Source organism: Bos grunniens, chromosome 17 (assembly GCF_055505025.1).
Source record: "Bos grunniens cultivar Pamir isolate PY7600 chromosome 17, Bosgru_T2T1.0, whole genome shotgun sequence".
Lineage (NCBI taxonomy): Eukaryota > Metazoa > Chordata > Mammalia > Artiodactyla > Bovidae > Bos > Bos grunniens.
Window position 1 is genome coordinate 68,719,138 of NC_141181.1, and position 21,085 is coordinate 68,740,222.

Here is a 21,085-nt window from a genome sequence, read left to right on the forward strand (position 1 = left end):
AGGTACCCGGGAGGCGCTCACTTCACTGAGAGCCCCTGCAGAGAGGTCTGTGTTTTCATGTGCTTTGTCTCATCTGTCCTCACACATTCATATGATACGGGAGCAGGTGGTGGTCTCTCCACCCTCAAAGCCGAGAGAAGCGAGAGGTCTGGATGTGAAGTGAGCCCCTGGGATCACACGGCCCAGCTGGTCCCGAACCCAGACTCTCTGACTCCAGCCCGGCCCCTGCCTGGGCTGTACTGCCATGCTGTGTGCTCACTCTGAGGTCTCCTGGGAGAAGAAAAAGCTTCCAGTCATTTGTTCAGGGTTTAAGCTACTCATTCTGTGATTCGATCCTGAAACATAAGATAGTCTGGTTTTGCAGACAAAAAAACAACATCCTAGACTGGATCCCATCAGCTCAGAAGTTTTGTTTGTAACAGGTTGGAAAGCAAACCCCATGGCCGAGCCCCCGATTGAGGGCTGGTGTCCTTTTGTCTCCTGCAGCTCTGGTTGGCGCCTGTGGTGGGAATTACTCGGCCATGACCTCTGTGGTGTATTCCCCTGACTTTCCCGACGCCTATGCCGCGGGGAGGGTCTGTTACTGGACCATCCGGGTCCCAGGAGCTGCTCACATCCACTTCAACTTCACCTTGTTTGATATCCGGGATTCTGCAGACATGGTGGAGCTGCTGGATGGCTATACCCACCGCGTCCTGGTCCGTTTCAACGGGAGAAACCGCCCACCTTCATCCTTTAACATCTCTCTGGATTTCATCATTTTGTATTTCTTCTCTGATCGCATCAATCAGGCCCAGGGATTTGCCGTCTTATACCAAGGTAAGGCCCCGGCCTCCTCGGGCCCCCCTTGCACCTTGTTATGATGTGCGGACCTCAGGTGGTTCTTGCGTGTCAGGAGCTGCCCAATCAACTTGCAGGTTTTCCCACTTCCTGTTTTATAACTTGTACATGCTGCATGATACAGAAAAGAGATGCCACCTGTGAGTTTGCTGTTTTAGTCATTCTCATGGAGAAGGCAATGGCACCCCACTCCAGTACTATCGCTTGGAAAATCCCATGGACGGAGGAGCCTGTTAGGTTGCAATCCATGGGGTCGCTAAGAGTCAGACACGACTGAGCAACTTCACTTTCACTTTTCACTTTCAATGCATTGGAGAAGATGGCAACCCACTCCAGTGTTCTTGCCTGGAGAATCCCAGGGACGGGGGAGCCTGGTGGGCTGCCGTCTGTGGGGTCGCACAGAGTCGGAAACGACTGAAGTGACTTAGCATAGCATGACAGTTTTCACGGAAAGGCTAAAATAATAACTAAAAGAGCTGAGATTGGTAGAATTAGAAGGTTCCAAAGAGGTCATTTGGTTCATCCTCCTGTCTCTGAACACCGTTGCCAATCACCAAATCCTGGTTCACTGTCTTCAGACCATCCTAACATGGAGCTATGCCCCTGTACCGTGGATATGTGTGCTGGGTACACAGAGGGCATCCGTGACCTAGTCTCTGCCCTGGACGTCAGGAGCCTAGAGAAGAGTTCAGTCAGTATGTGGCTCCAGTGTACAGGTGGGACAGGCTGGAAGGACATGTAGGATTGGGGCAGACAGATAGGAAACAAGAGGGCCTTCCAGGCTGAGGGACCATAGCTGCAGAGGCACAAGGGAAGGACCACCCTAAAGCATGTCCAGGAGTCCACACAGAGACATCAGATGGCTCCTTCAGAGCCAGAGCCTGGCAGGTTCTGCTCTGGGGCCAGGGCAGAGAATTGCCCCCAGGACTGAACCAGAGAAAACGGCCCCCTTTGTAACCAGTGCCACCTCCTCTTTGGCGTCTCCACCTGCTTTCCCCCAGCTAATTCCTTTTGATCTTCCAGCCATCAAGGAAGACCCACCACAGGAGAAGCCCACTGACAACCAGATGCTGGCCGAGGTGATCACGGAGCAGGCCAACTTTAGTGTGAGCGCTGCCCGGTCCTCCAAAGTCCTCTATGTCATCACCACCAGCCCCAGCCACCCACGCCAGACTGTGCCAGGTAGCTGTTCCAAGACACCATCAAAGGGGTAGGAGCCACAGAACTTGGCAGCAGCACCCTAGGCAATTACAGAAACAGGGTGCTCTTGGGTGTTTCCCTTTCTGAGGTGGCGTGGGGGTCCTGGCTCCATTGACTCTCTTTGTCCTGGCCTTGGAGGGACATCTTCTCTCTGGCTTGATTCCTTAGTCCTTAGGCAAAGTGCTCACCTCCTTTAGGACACGGTATGTAATAAGCTTATCCAGTGTTTTCCACAGCCCCAGCTTGTAGCTCGCTAAATGCGTAGGCAGTTGCCAGAGCTCTTTCCTCAGTCATTGGGCAGATCTGTAAGTGCTTTAATGATGCTAGGCTGTGTTGTAGGTGCTGGACTGTACAGAGAACCACACAAAATCCCTGCCGTCCTGCCACTTGTAAGTGGGAGGAGAAAGACAAGAAGCAAAATGAGAAGTCAAATAGTGACCTGAGCTGTGAAGGCAGGCCCCACAGGAGTAGGGTAGAGAGGGAGCAGTAGTCCTGTGGTCTAAGCTGGGTGACTTGATTGGACACAGACTGTCGCTCCCTCTTTTCTGCGGAGGAAATTGCAGTCTTTAGGAGCTGGTAGAGCTGCAGATACCATTAGTGATTCCCCGCTCTAAAGGTTTTCCCCTGCAGGACTCAAAGCAGGGAGTCAGGCAGGAGAGCCCCTCCCTGTGTGTCCTGTCCTTTGCGTATCTGTAGCATTCCACAGTTGACACATCCCATTCCTCAGATGAGGAAACCAAGGCCTAGAGAGGTTATGTAACTCGTCTGCAATCACACAGTGGTCCCAGCGGTGGAGATGGAATGTGTACCACCCCTTTTGACTCTGAGTTGAGTGTGCTTTGGACCACACTGCCTGCCTCTCTCCACAGGGGAGTCAGGAACTAGGCGAGGTGCTCAGAAGGACTGGATCTCCATGCCAGCCCTGCTCCAGCTGCATCCTGTGGCCGCACCCACCTGCCGGGAACCCCTCAGCCAGCCTGCCCCCCAACCCCGAGCTGCCAGGGCTCCCTCAGGGCTCCACACAGACCTCCTCCTGAAAACTGAACTCACACCCAGTCCGAAACTCACCCCTTGTGCAAACTCACCCCTGTGTTTTACACTTGCAGGATGGACAGTGTATGGCCTGGCAACACTCCTCATCCTCACAGTCACAGCCATTGTAGCAAAGATACTTCTGCACATCACATTCAGGTGAGTACGGGAGCTGCCCGGCCCCAGGAAGGGAAGGGAATTTTCTACTTCGTTTCAGTTGTCTGAAAACACTTATAACGTCAGAACACAATTCCAAAGTGCTCAACACGGGGCAGTGTACAGCCGTAGACATTTCTCATTCTCTGTAGAGTGAATTGTCCAGCTGGACAAATCTCACTAAGGTTTGAGGGATTGTGTTTGCTCCCCTGTCTAGAGGATATCATTTCAAGGAGGACTGAAATAGTCCGGGCATAAAACAGGACAATTTCCATTGTTCTGATTTGTGCTGTTTTGTGATTTACGTAAGAGCAAAGATTCCTAGGGTAATACCAGGTATGTTTCCTGATGCCGTCTAGAATCTGTGAGACAGTCTTAGGCAGAGAAGTTTTATTAACTACTGTTTAATAATTATTTTAAAGCAGTTATTTAGGAAGCTTATAATAGCTTCACCCTTCAATTCTGACCAATTTGGGGGAAAAATTTTTTTTCTTCTCTTATTTCCACTATTCAGGTTTAACTGTTCTGCCTCTCAGGAAAGGGGCGGTTGTTCATGCACAGGAGGCTGTGCACCTACAGAAGGGCTTGCTCATCTTCCTAGACCTCTGCTCTGCCTTTCCTGTGGTTCCCAGTCCAGGCTCTCTCCATTTCTCTTTTCCCCCTACTTTTATTGAGATAATTGACATAAAGTTTCCTCCATTTCAAGGCCTTCCTGAGCGTTGGTGTAAAAGCTACCTTTTTCCCAACTTTCTGGCTTGTGCTCTGACTCAGAGTTTTTTGTTTTTTGTTTTCGGTTGTCCTGGATCTTTGAGTGGGGGCTACTCTCTGCTGCAGTGCGCAGGCTTCTCACTGCGGTGGTTTCTCTCATTGTGGAGCACAGGGACTAGGTGTGCGGGCTTCAGTACCTGCGGCACGTGGGCTCAGCTGTGCAGCTCAAGGGCTCCAGCCCACAGGCTCGGTGGTTGCGATGCATGGGCTTAGTTGCCCTGAGGCTACCACAGACTTTCATACATTAAATACTGGCTCCTCTATTGCCCTGTAAAGGCTGCCCTTGGCCACTTTGGCACTACTCATAGGCCTTGCCACCCTGCACTGTACATTTTTCAGGGAAAACAATGTCCTTATTATTGTTTAGTGAGCTTCTAATATATATATATTTTTCCTTTTTTTGAATCACTGTTCACACACTCCAGGGAAGCCTCTTAGGCATAGTCCCGTCTGTGTGTCCCCGATGGCAGGGAGGGGGCGAGGTAATCTCTGGGGCCCAGCACCTCACCATGTACCGAGACCCCAAATCTCGTGTGCATCTCCCACCTGACACCCAGTCCCTCTGCACTTTCCCCACCCAGCAGCCCGAGGGGCTGACACAGGGAGTGGGGCAGGCAGGGAGAAAGGCAGGGCCCACTCCTAGCAGAGCAGGTTTGCCTTCATCCTGTTTAGGTAGGTGAGCTTCTGAAAAGGTCATTCGAAAAGAGTTTGTCTGCTTAAAAAGAGAAGATTTTTGAAAACTCATAATCTCTCAGGCCAGCCCTTTCCAGATTAGAATAATCCTACCAGCTAGAAGGTTCTTCGTTACTCTGAGCTGGGGCCTGCCCCACTGCACTGCCATGCCATGGGATTTGGGTCACGTGCCTGGCGATCCCTGCAGTCTCTAAAGGCAGCTGTTAAGTTTCCCCAGGCCTCCTCACCGAGGGTCCCATTTTATAGGTGCAGGTATCTCATGAAATGGTAGGTTGCTTTGGATGCTTAGTTCTGTTCTACTTGAAAAATTAAGATATTTTTGTTTAACAGATCCCATCGCGTTCCTGCCTCAGGGGACCTTAGGGATTGTCATCAACCAGGGACGTCAGGGGAGATTTGGAGCATTTTTTACGAGCCTTCTACTTCGATTTCCATCTTTAAGAAGAAGCTCAAGTGTCAGAGTCAACCAGATGACCGTAATCCTCTTGTGAGTGACTAAAAGCTCTCCCTCCGTGCCCAGAACACAACATCCCTCTGCACTCGATGCCCCTGGGGACTGCCTCTCCCATGGTTTCCTTCCACCGACTCTTCCCTGCCTCACCTTTGGCCTCCTCTGGGGCAGCAGTCTTCTGACTGGGCGGGCACCTGACACAGGGGCCGCTTGGCCTGGATTCAACCTGCTTCATCACCACACTCAGGAGAGAGACTCAAGGTCCCCGGTCTGTGCCCCCTGCATCTCACTCTGATCTAGGAACAGGGGTTGGGACAACGGGGCCTGAGGTGACGGGGTGATTGTGTCAGGCATGGGGCTCAGGTACATTCTAGACAACTGTCAGGTAGTGGGTAAGTAGCACTTCTCAGTTTTGTCCATGCACAGATGGCTTTCTCCTGGTCTTTCTGCTTTGGAACAGGCCAGGCAGAGAGAGTTCTGAGGCTTTCCCGAGGGGTGGCCTGGTCCAGTACTCCTGGGCGTTAGCCACCCCACCCATGATGTAGGCCCATGCTCTGTGCTGGCTCTGGGCTCTGGGCAAGGATGGGTCTCCTCCAACTTGGAAGGCCGTCAGGTCAAACCTGACACCTTCACCCGCGGCTACTTTCTATGGCTTCTTTGTGCAGCTTGGTGACCAGCAGATAGGTTTGAGGGATGATAGGTTTGAGGGATGATAGGTTTGAGGGATGGTCATAAGAAATGTCCAGCCATTCATGCAGCAGACTTCACCAAAAGCTTTTCTAGGTGCTCAGTAACTCCTCACTGGGTTTGCTGGCCTCGTCCCTGAGCAGCTTGAGGTCCCATGGAGCCCAAGCCAAGCCCCGTCTGGTGACTCCTAAGCTGCCTGTCTGTTCAGAACAGTGTATATGGCGGAGCATCCAGGCAGCATCTTATGACCCCAGGCACCAGCAGTCCCTCCTTTAATTTTCCCTCCTTTTAAAAGAGGATGAGAAATTCCCCGTGGCCTGGGCGTTCGGTGGTCTCCATGCCCCTTCTTATGGGGATAGGGTGGGCTTTGGAATGGCTTGGTGGGAAGGAGAGGGCTCTTGTCCCTGGTCCCACATCCCCTGCACCACCACCCCCCTGCCCTGACCCAGAGGGGAGCCACAGAGAGTGGTGTGCAGAGTGCGGAGGGAGGGCGTGGGAACTGGAGCCCCTCCGGGAGAGGCCTCCGGAGATGGAGAGCTGCAGCTGCAGTGGCCGTGGGTGGTAGAGTCAGTGCCATCCCTCACAGCAGCTGGGAGGCGGGCCCGGCCCCCGCGGGCGGGCCTGGCCTTTCTAAGAGAGAGGCTCTCCTGTGGCCACGTAGGCCTCGGGCCTCACCGCTCCCTGTTTGGGCACTTTGCCCCCCTCCCCCAGCCCCTGGGCTACTCCTTGTTTGGCCTTCCCTGGGGGTCTGCCACACTGGCAGCTGTGTGCACCCGGCTCCCAGAAAGACACAGGGCCACGTGGGGCCGCAGGGAGGTGACCCCAGCAGCCAGAGACACTGGGAGCTGGCAGGAGGGGAGAGTCAGAGTGGGAGACGGAGCAAGCCCGCAGGAGGGCGGGGGCACTGCCCCAGGCCCTGGGGGAGGCTTTGATCTGGAAAGGCAGTTCCCCCAGAGCAGCTGTCTGCCGGCCCCCGGGATCTGGAGACAGGCCTGCCACGTGCAAGGACCACTGGGATGTATGGCATGTGCAGTCTCCCCTCCAAGCTATTCCCGGCCTTTGTGGAATCTCCTCTCAAACACAAGTGTCAGGTGTGTGCGGTCACTAGGTCCCTGAGTAACACAGAGGGAATGTGGGATCGCGGCCGGGAGGGCTCTGCCTGACCAGGAGCAGTTGCTCGAAGCTGCGGGCTCCCTCTGATCACTGGCCCCGGTGCGTCCTGTGGGCCCACCTGCTGTCGTCACACTTGGTGACTTCAGGTCACCGTGTGTCTGAGCAGCCGGAGGAGCCCTTTCTCAGAGATCCCCAAGGTGCTGGAAGCCCAGTGCTATCCTTCCTGCCACCCCAGGTGCAGCCCAGTGACCCAGGATCCACTTACCATCCCAGGAGCAGCCCTGGAAACCCACACCGGCCTCAGAATGGCACAGGGGGAGAGGGCCATAAATTGTCCCAGGCCGAAGTCTGTAAGCCTGACCTGGCCATGGCCTTGGCTGAAACCTGTCAGTCACCTGCCCAGAGGGGCCCCCTGCACCTAAGTAAACACTTGAGACACAAATTGCCCCAGAAGAGGGGAGGTGTTTACACCTAGGAACACCCAAGGGGGCAGCACTTGATCTGCTAAGAAACCACTTCAGAGGCGAGAAAGTAGGGGTTGGAGGGGACTGGAAAGGGTGACCCTGAGAAAAGCACACAACACGGGCTTAGGTAAGAGGAAGTGTAGAGGCTCCGGGGACTGTGGTGGATCAAAGCATCCCTGCTCTGGGGTGATGGGGTGCTGCTGGGACCCAGGCCCCTCCTCAGCCCACACCCCACTCTGGCCAGCTGGGGAGCCTGGCCTCTTGGCCCGTGGAGAAGGCGAACAGGGCTCATGTTCTTCCCCAAGTGGCCAATGGCACACACAACAGAGAAGGAAGAGGAATGAACCCAGGTGCCCACACATCGGAACAGGGTTGAGGCCCCCCCACTTTCTGGGCGTGAGCGAGGTAACCAGGTTGCTGTAACTTCTGAAATGTGGGCTCTGGCTCAAGACTCCAGTCGGCCAGAAACCCACAGAGATCAGAGCACTTGCAGGCGCAGCTGTCCTGGCCCTTCTGCCAAACCCAGGGGGGAGGGGGCGGGCCCCCCTCCCCAACCGCCTCCCTGCCCATTGTCAGCCCCTGGCAGGAGTGGTCGGACCTGCCTGCTCCGTATCCAGCCAGGTCGTCCTGACCCCAGTGTCACCACGCCTCTGTGAGTCCTGGCACTTCATCTTCCCGAGCACTTGCAGGTGGACGGCCTCTGAGGTCGGCCCCTGGTCTGACCACACCCCGGCCTCCCGTGGAGCCGGGCCGGCCCACAGCCTGCAGCCCTCTTGGTTCCCAGTCTCTCTTGCTGTTTGATGTCTGCTTTTGCTGCCACCTTGGGAATGTTTAACCTTCTGATTGTTTCCTCTGGTGTCTCGTTTACCTTCCTCACTGTTCTACCTCCTGGCTGGGGCTCTCAGCTTAGCCGCCCTGGTGTGGGGTGTTTCTCTTCCAGCCGCAGCTGCCTCCGCTCAGGCTGGCCAGCTCAGGGGGATGGGGCCTCACCCTCGGCCTGCAGACCCCGGGGGGCCCATCTCCTAGGTTCCCGTCTTGCCGAGTTGAACACACTCAATGAGGCAGCAGTGGGGTGTGGGGGAAAGTCCAGGTCAGTCTGCTGCTTCAGAAAGGACGTGTCGCCAGGAGCACATGGTGGGGGTGGGGGCTGCTGCCGCGGGGTCCTCACGGCGTCAGGACCGCCCACACCCAGACTCACCTTCCCAAGGGGCTCCTGACTCTGGATGACAAGGCTTTACCTGTAAATACGCTCTTATATGCAACTTTGAGAATAAAATAGAAACATCATGTATTTTAAAATATAAGATGAAGTGTGACGCACTGTATACAATTTAATATATATTTTTAGGATTTTGTTATTTAAGAAAATGGAATGTAATGGTACTTAACTTTTACAAAAGAAAGAAAAATGTTATTTTTACCGTCTGGAGAAAATAAATATTCTCATTGTTGTAGAAACTGCGATGGGCCCAGGGTTGTTGTGTTTATAGGAGGCTCCCAAGACCGTGGGCCAGGACGTTGCTGTGCTAGGGGACCGCAGGCTTACCCCAGGTCACTGCCTCCCAGTCGCTCAGCTCTCGTCTGTGCCTCTGACCCCCAGCCGATCTCCGAGTGGTGAGGTCTGAAGAGTTGGGATCCCACACCCACAGGGCGGCCACAGGCGAGGGCACAGGACCCTGGGTCTGAGGTGGCCTCAGGCCGGTCAGTCCAGTGTCTGCTCCCGTAAGATGCACAGCACACCTGGCTCAGGAGGTCGAGGAGGTTGGCAAGCTGCATGGCTCTCATCCACATGGTTCCCTCTGCCTTTCCGAGCAGCCGGCACTTCCTCTACCCTTCCCCCCACCCACCCCTTCCTTTTTAACAACAGGGAAGAAGCGTGGGTGTGAGTTGCCCTCTCCTGTGAGGGCTGTGCCCCCAAAGCCCCTTTCAGTGGGTCCTGAGGAAGCCGAGCATCAGCCTGTGGGACCCAGCTGCAAGGCTGGGGGTGTAGAACAGGGAGCCTGTAAAGGATTTCCGTGGAGGAGCAGCGTCAGGTTCCCAGTTGAGAAGCATTTCCCACTTGCACTCGGGAAATAGGTCAGAGTGAGGTTAAACCAAGGGTGAGGAGGCCAGTCAGAGATGCTGAGGGCCTACCCGGGCCCCCAGAGCGGCGCTGTGGTGGGAGGGGAGGGCCTGAGAGAGAGCTGGCTGTCTCCACAGGGCCCGGCTCACCCCTATCGCCGCACCTGCCACATGACCTTGGGTGAGCAGCCCCTCAGGTACCTGTTTTCTCACCTGTTAGGTGAGGGCAGTTACAGGGCTCAGGTCACCTGGCTGTGATGAGTTGTTACCTGTGGTATGTTTTCAATAAGCGGTAGCTGTTCCTTGTTTTCTGGAATGCAGCTGGTAGGTGAAGAACAAGGTGCTGCCCAAGTGTCCTGACTTGGCTGCTGAGGAAAGAAAGGCCAGTCTCTGCGGTAAAGGACACGAAAAGAGAGGAAACGTGCTGAGCTCTGTCGGGCTGAGTCGAGGGAGGTCCCCATGGGATGTGGAGACTGCACTGTCAGAACCTGGACAGGCGGCCTGAGGCCCAGGGAGGGTCAGGCCTGGGGGCTGCGGCCTGTGGAAGCGGAGGCACAGCTGACATCCCTGGGGTGTGTCTGGGCAGGAGCAGCTGAGGATAGTGTCACGGACACACTCAGGCAGGTGGAGGGGAGCCAGGGCAGGGCTGGGAGAGGGGGCAGCCCCAGGAGCCAGGCTTCCGCCCCGCCTGGATCAGGCTGCTGCTGGCTCTGTAAGCCCCCAGGTCCAAATTCTCAGGAAGCGATTGGCCGGGCAAGGCCTCCAGCACTGCCACCTTAGACACAGACGTGCTTCTCGGACTGCCGCCTGGACCACTGGCCTGAGAACCCCTCGTGTGCTTGTTCGAAATGTAGGTTCCTGGGCCCCACCCCAGACCCACCAGAATCCCGGGGAAGACCCTGACTGATGCCGGCGCTCACTGAAATCTGAACACCCTTTTACCTCGTTTGAGAAGTTTGGTCAGTAGTCACCTTCTCCTCTGAAATGAATTGTCCACTCATGGACAGCGGCCTTAAGTTCCACTGGCCGCTTCCTCCGCTGTCCACAGAGTACTGGTTCCTCAACTTAGAAGGCCATATCGCTCCAGAGATTCATCGAGGGACAGAGAGGGCAGGGCACAGCAGTCATTCCAGACGCTTCTCCGGAAGGTGGTGCCTTGACGTGGCGGTTTCACCACCGCCCCTCCCCTGCCCCACCCTCAGCTGGCGCCTCAGAGGCCGGTGTCAACTTGAGCGTTCGTTTTCTCTGAGTTCTCCTCTTTCCCAGAAGCTCTTGCCTGCCCCTGAAGGAAAATACTAATATTTTTAATGGCTATTGGAGAACAAATGGGGCAGCCTTACTGGTGAACTTCTTAGAGACGGATCCGCCTGCAACAGAAAAATACATGCAGTCAGAACGCAGGCACCTGTCCTGCCTGAAGCAGGGCCAGGACGAGCCCTCCTCCCGGCCCATCTGAGCGGACTCGGGACCACTGACCTTGACCTCGTCTCCTTGTTCTGAACCTGCAAAATGGGACACTAAAACCCGCCCACCCAGGAGCTGGCACCAGGGCAGCGTCAGCCTCATCCTCTGTCAGGCAACCAAGGGCCTCCCTCCAGAGACGAAAGGCCTGGACAAGGACGACCTTGTCTTCAAGCTTGAAGATCACATGACCATCCCCTCTCCCCACTGGGCTGTGTGTGCCTGAAACTGCAGACGGTCTCTGGAACACAGAGAACTGGGGCGCCTTTGTTCCTCTGTGGCAGGGTCGGGTCCCCGTGGGGGATTGTTTTTGCTTGGCTGAAAGGGGCACTTTGGGGATAGAACATTTCAACCTCAAGAAGCAGCAACATTTGCTTGTAGCTGGAAGTCTCCCTTCCTGGTCTCCAGCTGTTGTCTGGAGCCACTGGGCCCCTGCTGAATGGGACCACGCCCGGCAACTGGGCGCAGACAGCACCGGGCTGGCCTGGCTGTGGACCAGGACAGGCCTGTCACCGAAGATTCCCTCAGCCCTCTCAGAGGTGGTCACTGGGCCCTGGAATGAACTTGCCTGCTGTGGATGACTGGGCCAGGGAACCGGGCTGCAGAGAGAAGCATTTTAGAGGGAAAACAGATCCAAGCTCGAGGTCCAGAGTAACTCCTCAGGTGGGAAATAAAACAAAAACAGGAGAATCTGAAACAGCCAAGCTTCTTGAAACAGAGAACCTTCCAATCTCTTATTTCACTCTCAGGAAATGTCTATTATTGTCCCTGTTCAAATGAAGCCACTGAACTTCTAAAAAAAGCAGAATTGGGGGCCTGCTGTTTGGCAGACTGACTGTATGAATACGTCTCATGAACTCACTTTAGTTGCTGGTACCAAAGATAAAGTCAAATCAAGAGCAGTGGAAATTCAAACCTCCTGTTAGCCAGACATGGGGCAGCTTTGCATGGGCTCCAGGGGAGCTGAGGGAAGCTTCTAAATGTCCAGGGATGCTGATGGTGATAATAATAAGAGCAGGTACCCTTTTTGTGGTACCTTGTGTGCCAGACACTGTGGTCAGCCCTCCAAGTCCTCCCAGGGCCAACCCAGCCTGGGAGTTGGGTTTTCTCCGAGGCTCGGAGAAACGGACAGGCCAGTGGAGGGCAAGGCCAGGATTGAACCCCTGTCTGCTGGCTGCAAAGCCAAGGCTCTCGGTTCCTGGTGCTCTGCAAGCCCCTCCCACCTGGGCAGGGGCGTGGGTATCTGAGGGAGGCCCCACGGCCTTCCAAAATCTCCCCCAAATATCAGACATGTTGCCTCCAAACAGCCCAGAGAAAAAGTACAGATCAGTGCCTGCAATAAGGAAGGCATCAAACCTATGCTTCTTTACCTGTTTGAGAACACAGATTCTTTCAGGAATCAGATGAATGTCATGAAGCCCCTCCCCAAAAGACCTCACCTACAAAAAAACAGAAATTCTCTGGAGATTCAGAGACACCCCCAAAACCCTTCCAAGGACTTCAGGTTCATAGTCTCTCCGTGAAGCCAAAAGCAAGGGGTACCTGAAAGTTAAAACTAGACCAAGAGAATAATAATAATGGTAACCATGGACACATTTTACTGATCACTCATCCAGTGTCGGGTGCTCATGCCAGGAGTTGACCAAGTTTTTCTGCAAAGGGCTAAATCAAAGTCGCTCAGTCATGTCTGATTCTTTGCAACCCCATGACTGGGGCCGGCCAGGCTCCTCTGTCTGTGGAGTTCTCCAGGCAAGAATACTGGAGTGGGTAGGCATTCCCTTCTCCAGGGGATCGTCTCAACCCATAGATCAAACCAGGTCTCCCGCATTGCTAAATAGTAACCATTTTACCTTTCCTGGCTCCTACAGTCTCTGATCTCTGTCACATCTCACCTCTGCCTGCAGTGGTTGGGGGCAGCATCCCCCACGGGCTGGGACCATGGCCCATCCCCAGGGAACCCCAAGGACCCCAACACTGCAAATCCTCAAGCCTTGGGTGACTCCGTGAGGGGGTGGGGAATTGGCAGTGGGAGGCGGGCACCAAGGCCCACCCCTCACAGCCACAGACAATAAACAGAAAGTCCCCTACACATGAACCTTCAAGTTGCAAGCTTTCAAAGATGCAAACGTACATGCCAGCCCCTGTATGCCAACTGTGGTACTTCTACACTTTTCAAGGTACTGTCCTGTAAGATAAAAAAATGTTTTTTGGGCTTCCCTGGTGGCTCAGTGGTAAAGAATTCACCTGCCAATGCAGGAGACACGGGTTCCATCCCTGGGTCGTGAAGATCCCACATGCCGCAAGGCAGCTAAGGCCATGAGCCACAACTGCTGAGCCTGTGCTCTAGAACTGGGCAGCCACAGCTACTGAAGCCCTCACTCCAGGCCCCATGCACTGCAACAAGAGAAGCCACCGCAATGAGAAGCCCGCACTCTGCAACTAGACGAAAGCCTGCACAGCAGTGAAGACCCAGCCAAACACAAATAAGCAAATAAAATTATTTTTTAATGTTTTATTTTGTGAGTCTGTTTTTTATGTATGTATTATTTATGTGGGAAGTATTATAAACTTATTACCATACAGTACTTTATAACCAGTTGTCTTAGCCGGGTACCTAGGCTAACTTTGTTGGACTTACGAACGCAGTCTCAGAACGAAACTCATTCGTATAAGTAGGGGACTCACTGTATAAACAAATGGCAGGTTATGTGCCAATAAAACTTCATTTATGGACTCTGAAACCTGGATTTTATATAACTGTCACACGTCTTTTGATTCTCCCCCGACAATTAACACGTGCTCTTAGCTTATGGGCTGTAGGAGAGCAGGCAGCAACCCCGCAGGCCAGCCCTGGGTGCCAGGCCAGCCACTTCTCATCCATCCTGTTGAACGCGTCAAATGGCTGGATGGGTTAGGGCTTCTTATCATCCCCATCTGTTAGATGAGGACACTGAGGCTCAGAGAGTTTACGTAACTCACTCAGGAAGCACAGGCTTCGGGACTTGAACCCATCCCCAAGCCTGTTTGCTTTCCTGAAAGACAAGCCAGCTGGGTGAGTTTAAATTGTCCAGGAAGGAAAAGGTGCTGGTGGGGAGCAGAAAGAGGTCCCTGGGGGCGTGAGGTGGTGATAGGGGAGGTGCTTTGCTCGAATGGACTGCCCCGCAGGGTGGGTGGGGAGCGACTGGTTTCCTCCAGAGAAAGAATGCCCAGATCCAGAACAGCTGGTGGCCCTCGCATTGTTTTGCCCTCCCAGGGTCTCTTAATTATAACCAATTTGCCACCCTCAGCAATGCCTTGTTCTCCTCTTGCTAATACCCATGAGTTAGAACCATGACTCAGACTCCTGGCCAACCACTGGGCTAAAATCACTTCTCTTTCCCACGTGGGGAGCCCCAGTCTCTTAGAAACTGGCCTTCTCAGTCCCACGAGGCAGCCAGGGCTGCCCTTTTGCACGTGGCCTTGCTTGACTGAGCTCTGCCATCAAATCTCTTAGCAAAGAGTCTCAGCAAAGAATCTGTTTCCCTTTCTCCAACTCCATGCCTCCCCAGCTGGCTCTCAGGGCAGGAAACTTACTTCACAGGTGGCCCTTGGCCCTTTGCCACTTCTCCATCCCCACTGAGTCATTTGCAACTTGGGCCCAAGGCTTGGGAGCCCTCCACCCCAGAAACACACTCGGGGCCGTACCTCTGTCTTGTTTGGGGTGACAGGGACCAGAAGCTGAACCTGAGGAAGGCAGCCCCTGAGGAGTACAGGGAGGAGACAGGCTTGCTGCCACACCTATGTAGGTAACCTTAGCCAAACCACAGGGCTTCATAGGGGAAGCCGTGACTCCTCATCAGAGGAGCATGGAGACCATGAGCTCTGGACTTATGGGGGCCAGGTTCCATGCGGGGTCCACTATGGAACCGGCTCACAGACCTCAGGCAAATTACCTTTCTAACCTCAGTTGACTCATCTGTAAAACAGGTCTAACAGTAGTTTCTCAGAGAGTTGTTGTGAAGGTTAAATACCATAATAAAGGTAAAGTATTCAGCTCTGGCAGTAAACTAAGGTGGTGACACTCTATAACCACACAGGTCTGGAGACAGTCAGCACGTCGAAGGCCTGGTTCACAGTCCTGACTCTGCAAACAGGAGCTGACTCCCACGGTTCTGCAGCCTGACCTCCCGGGGGCCACCGAGAGCAGGGGGACCTCAGGTGCGCCCTGCCTGTGGGACTGAAACCTTGTTTATCAAATTCCAAGCACACAGTGCACCGAGAAAGGATAGCTCGCTCCTTAGAAAATAACTCCTGACTCAGTTCATTTTAAGTAGCTAATTTCCCCCCAAAATGTTCAACATGTGTCCCTATTTTGTAAAACTATCTGCTGACCATCACCTTTTCAGCAACATTATCTATTGGGTGAAAATACCCTTCTCTGCTGGCCTCCTGCCTGCAGTGGATTTTTTTTTTTTTTTAATCTGTTGCTTCAGGTCAGGAAGCTTCCCTGGTGGCTCAGTCGGTAAAGAATGCACATGCAACACAGGAGACCCGGGTTCGATCCCTGGGTCGAGAAAATCCCCTGGAGAAGGAAATGGTAACCCACTCCAGTATTCTTGCCTGGAAAATCCCATGGACAGAGGAGCCTGGCAGGCTACCAACAAGAGTTGGACCCAACTTAGTACCTAAACCACCATGTTCAGGTCAGGAACAAATGCAGAACTTGGATGTCCTTTTATTTCCCTCATGGCCCCAGGTGGGCAAGCGGACAGGCCAGCCCCGAGGCCCAGCTTGCCGTTCCCCACTGTCCGGACCCTGCCTCCTCCGCCCTGGCTCTCCTGACTAGAGCCGCCCCAGTTCAGACTTGCTCGCAGTGCCCCCAAGTGGTATGATTAGAGAGCTGCAGCTGAACCGCAGCCTCCAACAGAGCTCTGGGCCCTAACCCTGAAGACTAATCCAGGACACTCTCTCTCACCACTGACACCTAGGAGTTCTTGGATTCTCAAACTGTCTACCCAGAAGGCGAGTCCTCTGAGCCCTGACCCCACGGGACCCAACAGCAGAAAGATCTTTACTTAAGAACATCCTCTTTGTCTTCTTATAAAAAGAACACATTGCATCAGCAGGTAAGTGAGCAGATGAGTTATTCTACTTCCATACTATGAAATGCTGTGTCAGCATTCAACACATTTTATTTGATGCATTTATATGTAGCTTGAATCTTTTATATTCTTGAATTACATGTGCAATTTTGGGGGGAAAACCACATTGTTTGTTTTTTTAATGGAAAGTGTAAAAAAAAACACAAAGAGCAACATTTGCCTCTCGCTGGCACACCACTCAGAAGAAAGCGCTTCTTTCTTCTGTCGAAGAGTGAAAATACTGGGACAGACAGCCCTGAGAAGCAGCACATCTCCGACCTGGAGAGGTCACCTGGGGTCCCCAGGCTGGGCTGACAGCTGCTAGCCTTGCCCACCCTGACCTGAGCCACCCCCAGAGGCACCTGCTCCTGTAGGGGGCCTCCCCAAAGCCTCTTTCTCCCCGGGGCCAGCAGAACACTCGGCTTATAAGCCAAAAGTTCCTTCTCTTTGTTAACTACAAAATAAACATCTCCAGGCCCCCTGGGCTACTTGCAGTACAAATGTTTATGCCTTTGGAAAGAGAAAAAAGACTCTTGCAAGTTCTCCCAAGCAGATGGGCGCCAAGTTTGTAATTAACCCTCAGCAGTTGGGGTGTCTGATCTTCCGCCAACGGGTCTGTAGCAGGTTGGGGGGGGGGTGGCTGATGTGGGTTTCTGCTATAAATTTGCTTTTGATGGGCTTTTGAGGCCTTGGAACGCTCTCTGGAAAGGACGCTGGCTATGCCTTTAAAACTCTGAATTAGGCACTAGGGACTCACCCCTAGAGAAAGCCCCCAACACAGCAGCACCCATTCCAGGTGAAGGGCTGTGAGCAGCTACAGCACTCAAACCACCTGGGGGCAAGACCCCTGATGTTGGGTGTGTACACAGAGGCAGGTGGAGCAAGGCTAACAGTTGCTGAAGATCAGGTACTTTGTCCTGTCAACAGTGGACATTGATTAAACATCCAAGGACCAGGCTCCCTGCTAAACTCAACACACTTTGTATTATTTCATTTGAGCCTCCCAGCCACCCACTAGGGTGAGTATAGTTATATTCACATTTCACAGATGAGGAACCTAAGTCTCAGAGAAATCAAGTCTTCTTTTTTCTTTTTTTTTCCCCCAGTCTCATTTAATCCCAACTAGTTAGGTCCTCTTCTTCAGACAGAAGGCAGCTCTTGCCCAAGGTCATCAACCTGGTGACTGGAGGGCAGAGCTGGGACTGAAACCCAGGGCTTTGCAACTTCAAAGTCACCTCCGGCCATCCCTGTGTGGTTGTGCTTCACTAACACAAAGGGCAGTATCGCCTTTCAGATCCCTAGAAACAATACCAAACTCAAAACCCACCTGTGGGGTAGGTACCCAGAGGGAGTGAGAGGGCCAGCTGTCAGCCCCCACATCCTGAAGCCTCTCAGGAGAGGCTGGGGGAATCTCAAAGGATCAGCCTCCTCCGTCTCTCTACTGGGGAAACTGGAGCCCAGAAGGCAGAATTCATGCCCCCATGTTGCCACCAGGACCTCGCCTCCACAGTCCATGCCCTTCACATGACTCCATGGAGCTTCTTGAAAAGACTGAAGCTGGTGGCAAGCACTGGACGTGGAAAAGAGGGCAAAAGCTGATCTTCCAAATTGCTTGGGTCTTTGGTCTTAGGTGGAGGGCCTCACCCAGTCTAAGGGTGTTTCCTTCTGATGCAGAGTTGGCCATGGACTGCTGCCATCTTTAGCTCCAGCATCATGTGCATTCAAGGCACCCTTGGTGTCAACAAACAGTGTTGGGAGCCAGTGTGTGTAGAGGGTCTCCAGATTTTTTATGGGTGGGACCCAGGAAAGAAGTCCTTCTCTGTACTTCATTTCCTCCCACATCCTATTGGCCAGCACTAGTCACATGGCCTCAGCTGGCTGCAAGGTCTTCTGGGAAATGTAGTCCTGCAGGAGAGGCAGCGTGGGACATGAAATAGGTCTGTTGAAGGCACTGTTTCTGCCACAACTATTCAAAAATCCCACAGTCGTATCAGGGCCTGAAATACCTCAAGATCTGAGGGAGGTCCAGGGTGAGTGCTGCTCAGCATGTAGTAGGAGCAACAGAGGGTGAGGCTGGAGAAGTGGGCCGGCCCAGCGTGAGAAACACCAGCGGAAAAGTAGGAAGGAGAGAGGATCCTGATTTGCAATCAGGCCCTTGTGGCTCAAGTCCCTGACATCAGTCCAGCCACAGCAGGAGAGGGACAGGACGGTGCCAGAGCGAGAGGCAGAATCTTCCGGATGAATGTTAAGGGAAACCCAAGAGCCCTGAAGATGTTCAGAGAAGGCCCCACCAGCCAAGAGTCCTGGCCGGCTTTCCAGAAAAGAAGAGGATGCGAGGGGGAGCTGGAAGAGAGGAGAGGAGAGAAGCAAGCACAGGGTGCCAGGGAGGGAGTTCTGAGACAACAGCGACTCGTGCCAGCAGGGCCCACTTCCCGTGAAGGCTCAACTGTGGGGACGCAGGGCCGCACGTTCAGAAGGGCCCCGAGCTCTGCTCTGCTGTCACCATCTTGAAATTCCTAATAATTTTCAAAGGAGCCCCACTTTTTCATTGTGCATTGGGCCCCACAAAATTGTGTAGCAGCCCTATGTCCAGCGGTATGGATGTGATGACCCTGCCTCCAGGGCAGAGGTGCTGCTGACAGAGGCTACTTTCCAGCCTGATCGTACAGCAAGGCAACAAGAAATGGAACTGGAGGCAGCTGTGGGGGGCTGGGGTGCGGTCAGCTCAGGTGTGTCTTGTTCCTTAACGTTCTGAGGTATAAACATTTAGGAGGGACTGGTTTCAGATTCTACCCATTGGGAGGAAAAAGATGTTAGCTGGTGAGAGATTTTTTTTTTTAAATTGAGAATGATGAACTCAGTAAGAGATGTAATTTTTTGTTTAAATAAGATCCTCATATTTTATTTTATTTATTTATTTTGGCTATGCGGCACGTGGGATCTTAGTTCCCCACCCAGGAATGGAACCTGCCCTCACTCCCACACACACATTAGAAACACAGAGTCTTAACCACTGAACTGCCAGAAAAATCCTGAAACATGATGTTGAAGATGACAGACGATAGATGAAGTCCAGGTGCCCAAATGCGGAAATGAGGGCATTGGATTGGAGCAAGGTTCATCCTAATCTTAGGAGTCTCTACCTTCATATAACAAGAGACATTCAAGGAGGCCTACCTGTACGGTTTTTTAAAACCAGTCCTGTTGTTGGTGACATTGCAAAAGCAGGAAGCAGGTTAACTAAGCCAAAAGGGAAGTGGCTGTGGGTGGTGGGGATGGGGGTCCTCTTCAAGTCAAAGAGAGTTTCAGACACAGCTGGCAGGTTGATGGGACCAGCCCTCTACTGCGTTACCTGCAACAGGCCACAGCCTTAGGGGGAGAGGAACCTAGTGCAGTGAGCTCGACCTCGACACAGAGCTTGATTCCAAAGAGGAGGAATGACTAATAACTTGCTGAGTACACACAGTACCAGGCACTGCGCTACACACCTGTGTGAGTTACGCTTGGCTGCATGACATATCCCGTAATTGAGAAGTTTGTAACAATGAACATGTGTTATCAGCAGTTTCCCTGGGTCAGGATTCAGGAGCAGCTGAGTTGAGTGGCTTTGGTTTAGGGTCTCCCATGACGTTATAGTCAAGATGTCAGCGAGGGAGCAGCTTTCCACTGTGGCTCAGCGGTAAAGAACCCACCTGCCAACGCAGGAATCTTGGGTTCCATCCCTGGGTCAGGAAGATTCCCTGGGGAAGGAAATGTCAACCCATTCCAATATTATTGCCTGGAAAATCCCATGAACAGAGGAGCCTGGCAGGCTACAGTCCATGGGGTCACAAAAGAGTCAGACACGACTGAAGCGACTAAACAACAACAGCCGGGGAGGGTGAAAGGAGGAACACCCCAAAGGAATCCAGCTCAAGTCACAATATAAGCACATAAATGTGTGGCTTGCTCAGGGTCAGTGGTTACAGTTGTTTAATGGCAGAGGTGGCCTTGTCACTCAGTGACATCAGTGGTCTTCAGGCCCCGGGCAGGCTTCTCTGAGAATGTCCCAGAACCAAGTTGCATGTAATTTTCCTGTTGGTCAACATCCTGGTGTACGTATTTCACTGCAGAACCTCACGGGAAGGAGGATTTGGGCATCCCTGGATCTCCCAGCCAGACACCGGCCCCAAGGACCAGTGTCCCACCATGACTTCAACCACCGACTTTGAGTATCAGTGGGTAGCCTGGGCCCCCAGCAGAAAACAAGCGTAGTGAGTAATGACAGGTGAAGCGTGCGCCCTCGGGGCGGGCCCACACGCACACGTGAGAGAGCCCAGGGACCCTCGGACAGCATGCTGAAACTTTGTGGGAGGCTGGCCACCCCATCTTTGGACCAGACCTGCCTAATTTACCTCTGGTTACAGACACCTTCCTAAAGGCCAGGACCAAGTGATTTAGGGCACAATCCAGAGTGTCTGCCTGTAGGGCCCCCTCCCAGTGGAGGCACGCACCCCTCCAGCATCCTCAGCAGGTGGCCCTCCACCCCTGCGTGCACCTTCCTGCGGCCGGAAGCCCCTGCCTCTGCAGGCAGCTGCTCCTGCACTTGACAACACAGCTCTCGCCTGTCCAGCCCTTGTACTCTTGCTGGCCAGAAACGTGGGCCTTGTCCTGACCTTTCTCTCAGTCCCATCCGCTGCCCTTTGTCTCTCTGCCGCTGCTGAGGTCAAGCCATGACCACCCCTTCCTGGGAGACAGCAGTAGTCTCCTTGGAGGTCTCCCTACTCCTGTCCATTCTCCACCCTCCCACAGGGGGGGCCTCCTGAACCCAAAGCTGACCAGCTTCTTCCTGCCTAAACGTGTCCACAGCCAGACGCCAGCCCCGAGAACCCCAGTGCTTCCAGGATAACAGGGCTTGTATGAGCTGGCCTCAACTGACCTCTCCAACCTCATTAAGAAGAAGGAGAGGCACTCGTCCTCGTGATGGCCCAGTCTGTGGAGTCTATTTCTCTCTAAATAAATCCTTTTCTTATCTATCCAAAAAAGGAGGAGGAGGAGGA

The 21,085-nt window shown here is 53.5% G+C and overlaps 2 protein-coding genes and 1 long non-coding RNA gene across 8 annotated transcripts in view; 2 read left to right on the top strand and 1 right to left on the bottom strand.

The window, feature by feature from the left end:
- The window catches only part of KREMEN1 (kringle containing transmembrane protein 1), a 56,083-nt gene extending 47,217 nt beyond the window's left edge, over positions 1 to 8,866 (top strand). For all 5 annotated transcript variants that reach the window (XM_086348562.1, XM_086348564.1, XM_086348561.1 and 2 more), the window contains 4 exons: positions 487 to 819; positions 1,864 to 2,022; positions 3,147 to 3,231; positions 5,020 to 8,866. In XM_086348562.1, coding sequence (XP_086204688.1) covers positions 487 to 819; positions 1,864 to 2,022; positions 3,147 to 3,231; positions 5,020 to 5,188 — 746 coding nt within the window. In that variant the 3' untranslated portion in view covers positions 5,189 to 8,866. The remainder of the gene's footprint in view (positions 1 to 486; positions 820 to 1,863; positions 2,023 to 3,146; positions 3,232 to 5,019) is intronic.
- Positions 8,722 to 9,963, bottom strand: LOC147355720 (uncharacterized). The gene is made up of 2 exons (XR_015144742.1): positions 9,735 to 9,963; positions 8,722 to 9,144 (listed from the first exon to the last, which is right to left on the bottom strand). It is a non-coding gene; the product is annotated as an uncharacterized LOC147355720 (long non-coding RNA).
- A 5,960-nt stretch (positions 9,964 to 15,923) lies between these two features.
- The window catches only part of EMID1 (EMI domain containing 1), a 70,067-nt gene continuing 64,905 nt past the window's right edge, over positions 15,924 to 21,085 (top strand). The window contains exon 1 of one of the 2 annotated variants that reach the window (XM_086348557.1): positions 15,924 to 16,031. The gene's annotated coding sequence lies outside the window, so the exon portion shown is untranslated. The remainder of the gene's footprint in view (positions 16,032 to 21,085) is intronic. The other variant, XR_015144723.1, reaches the window with a different exon arrangement.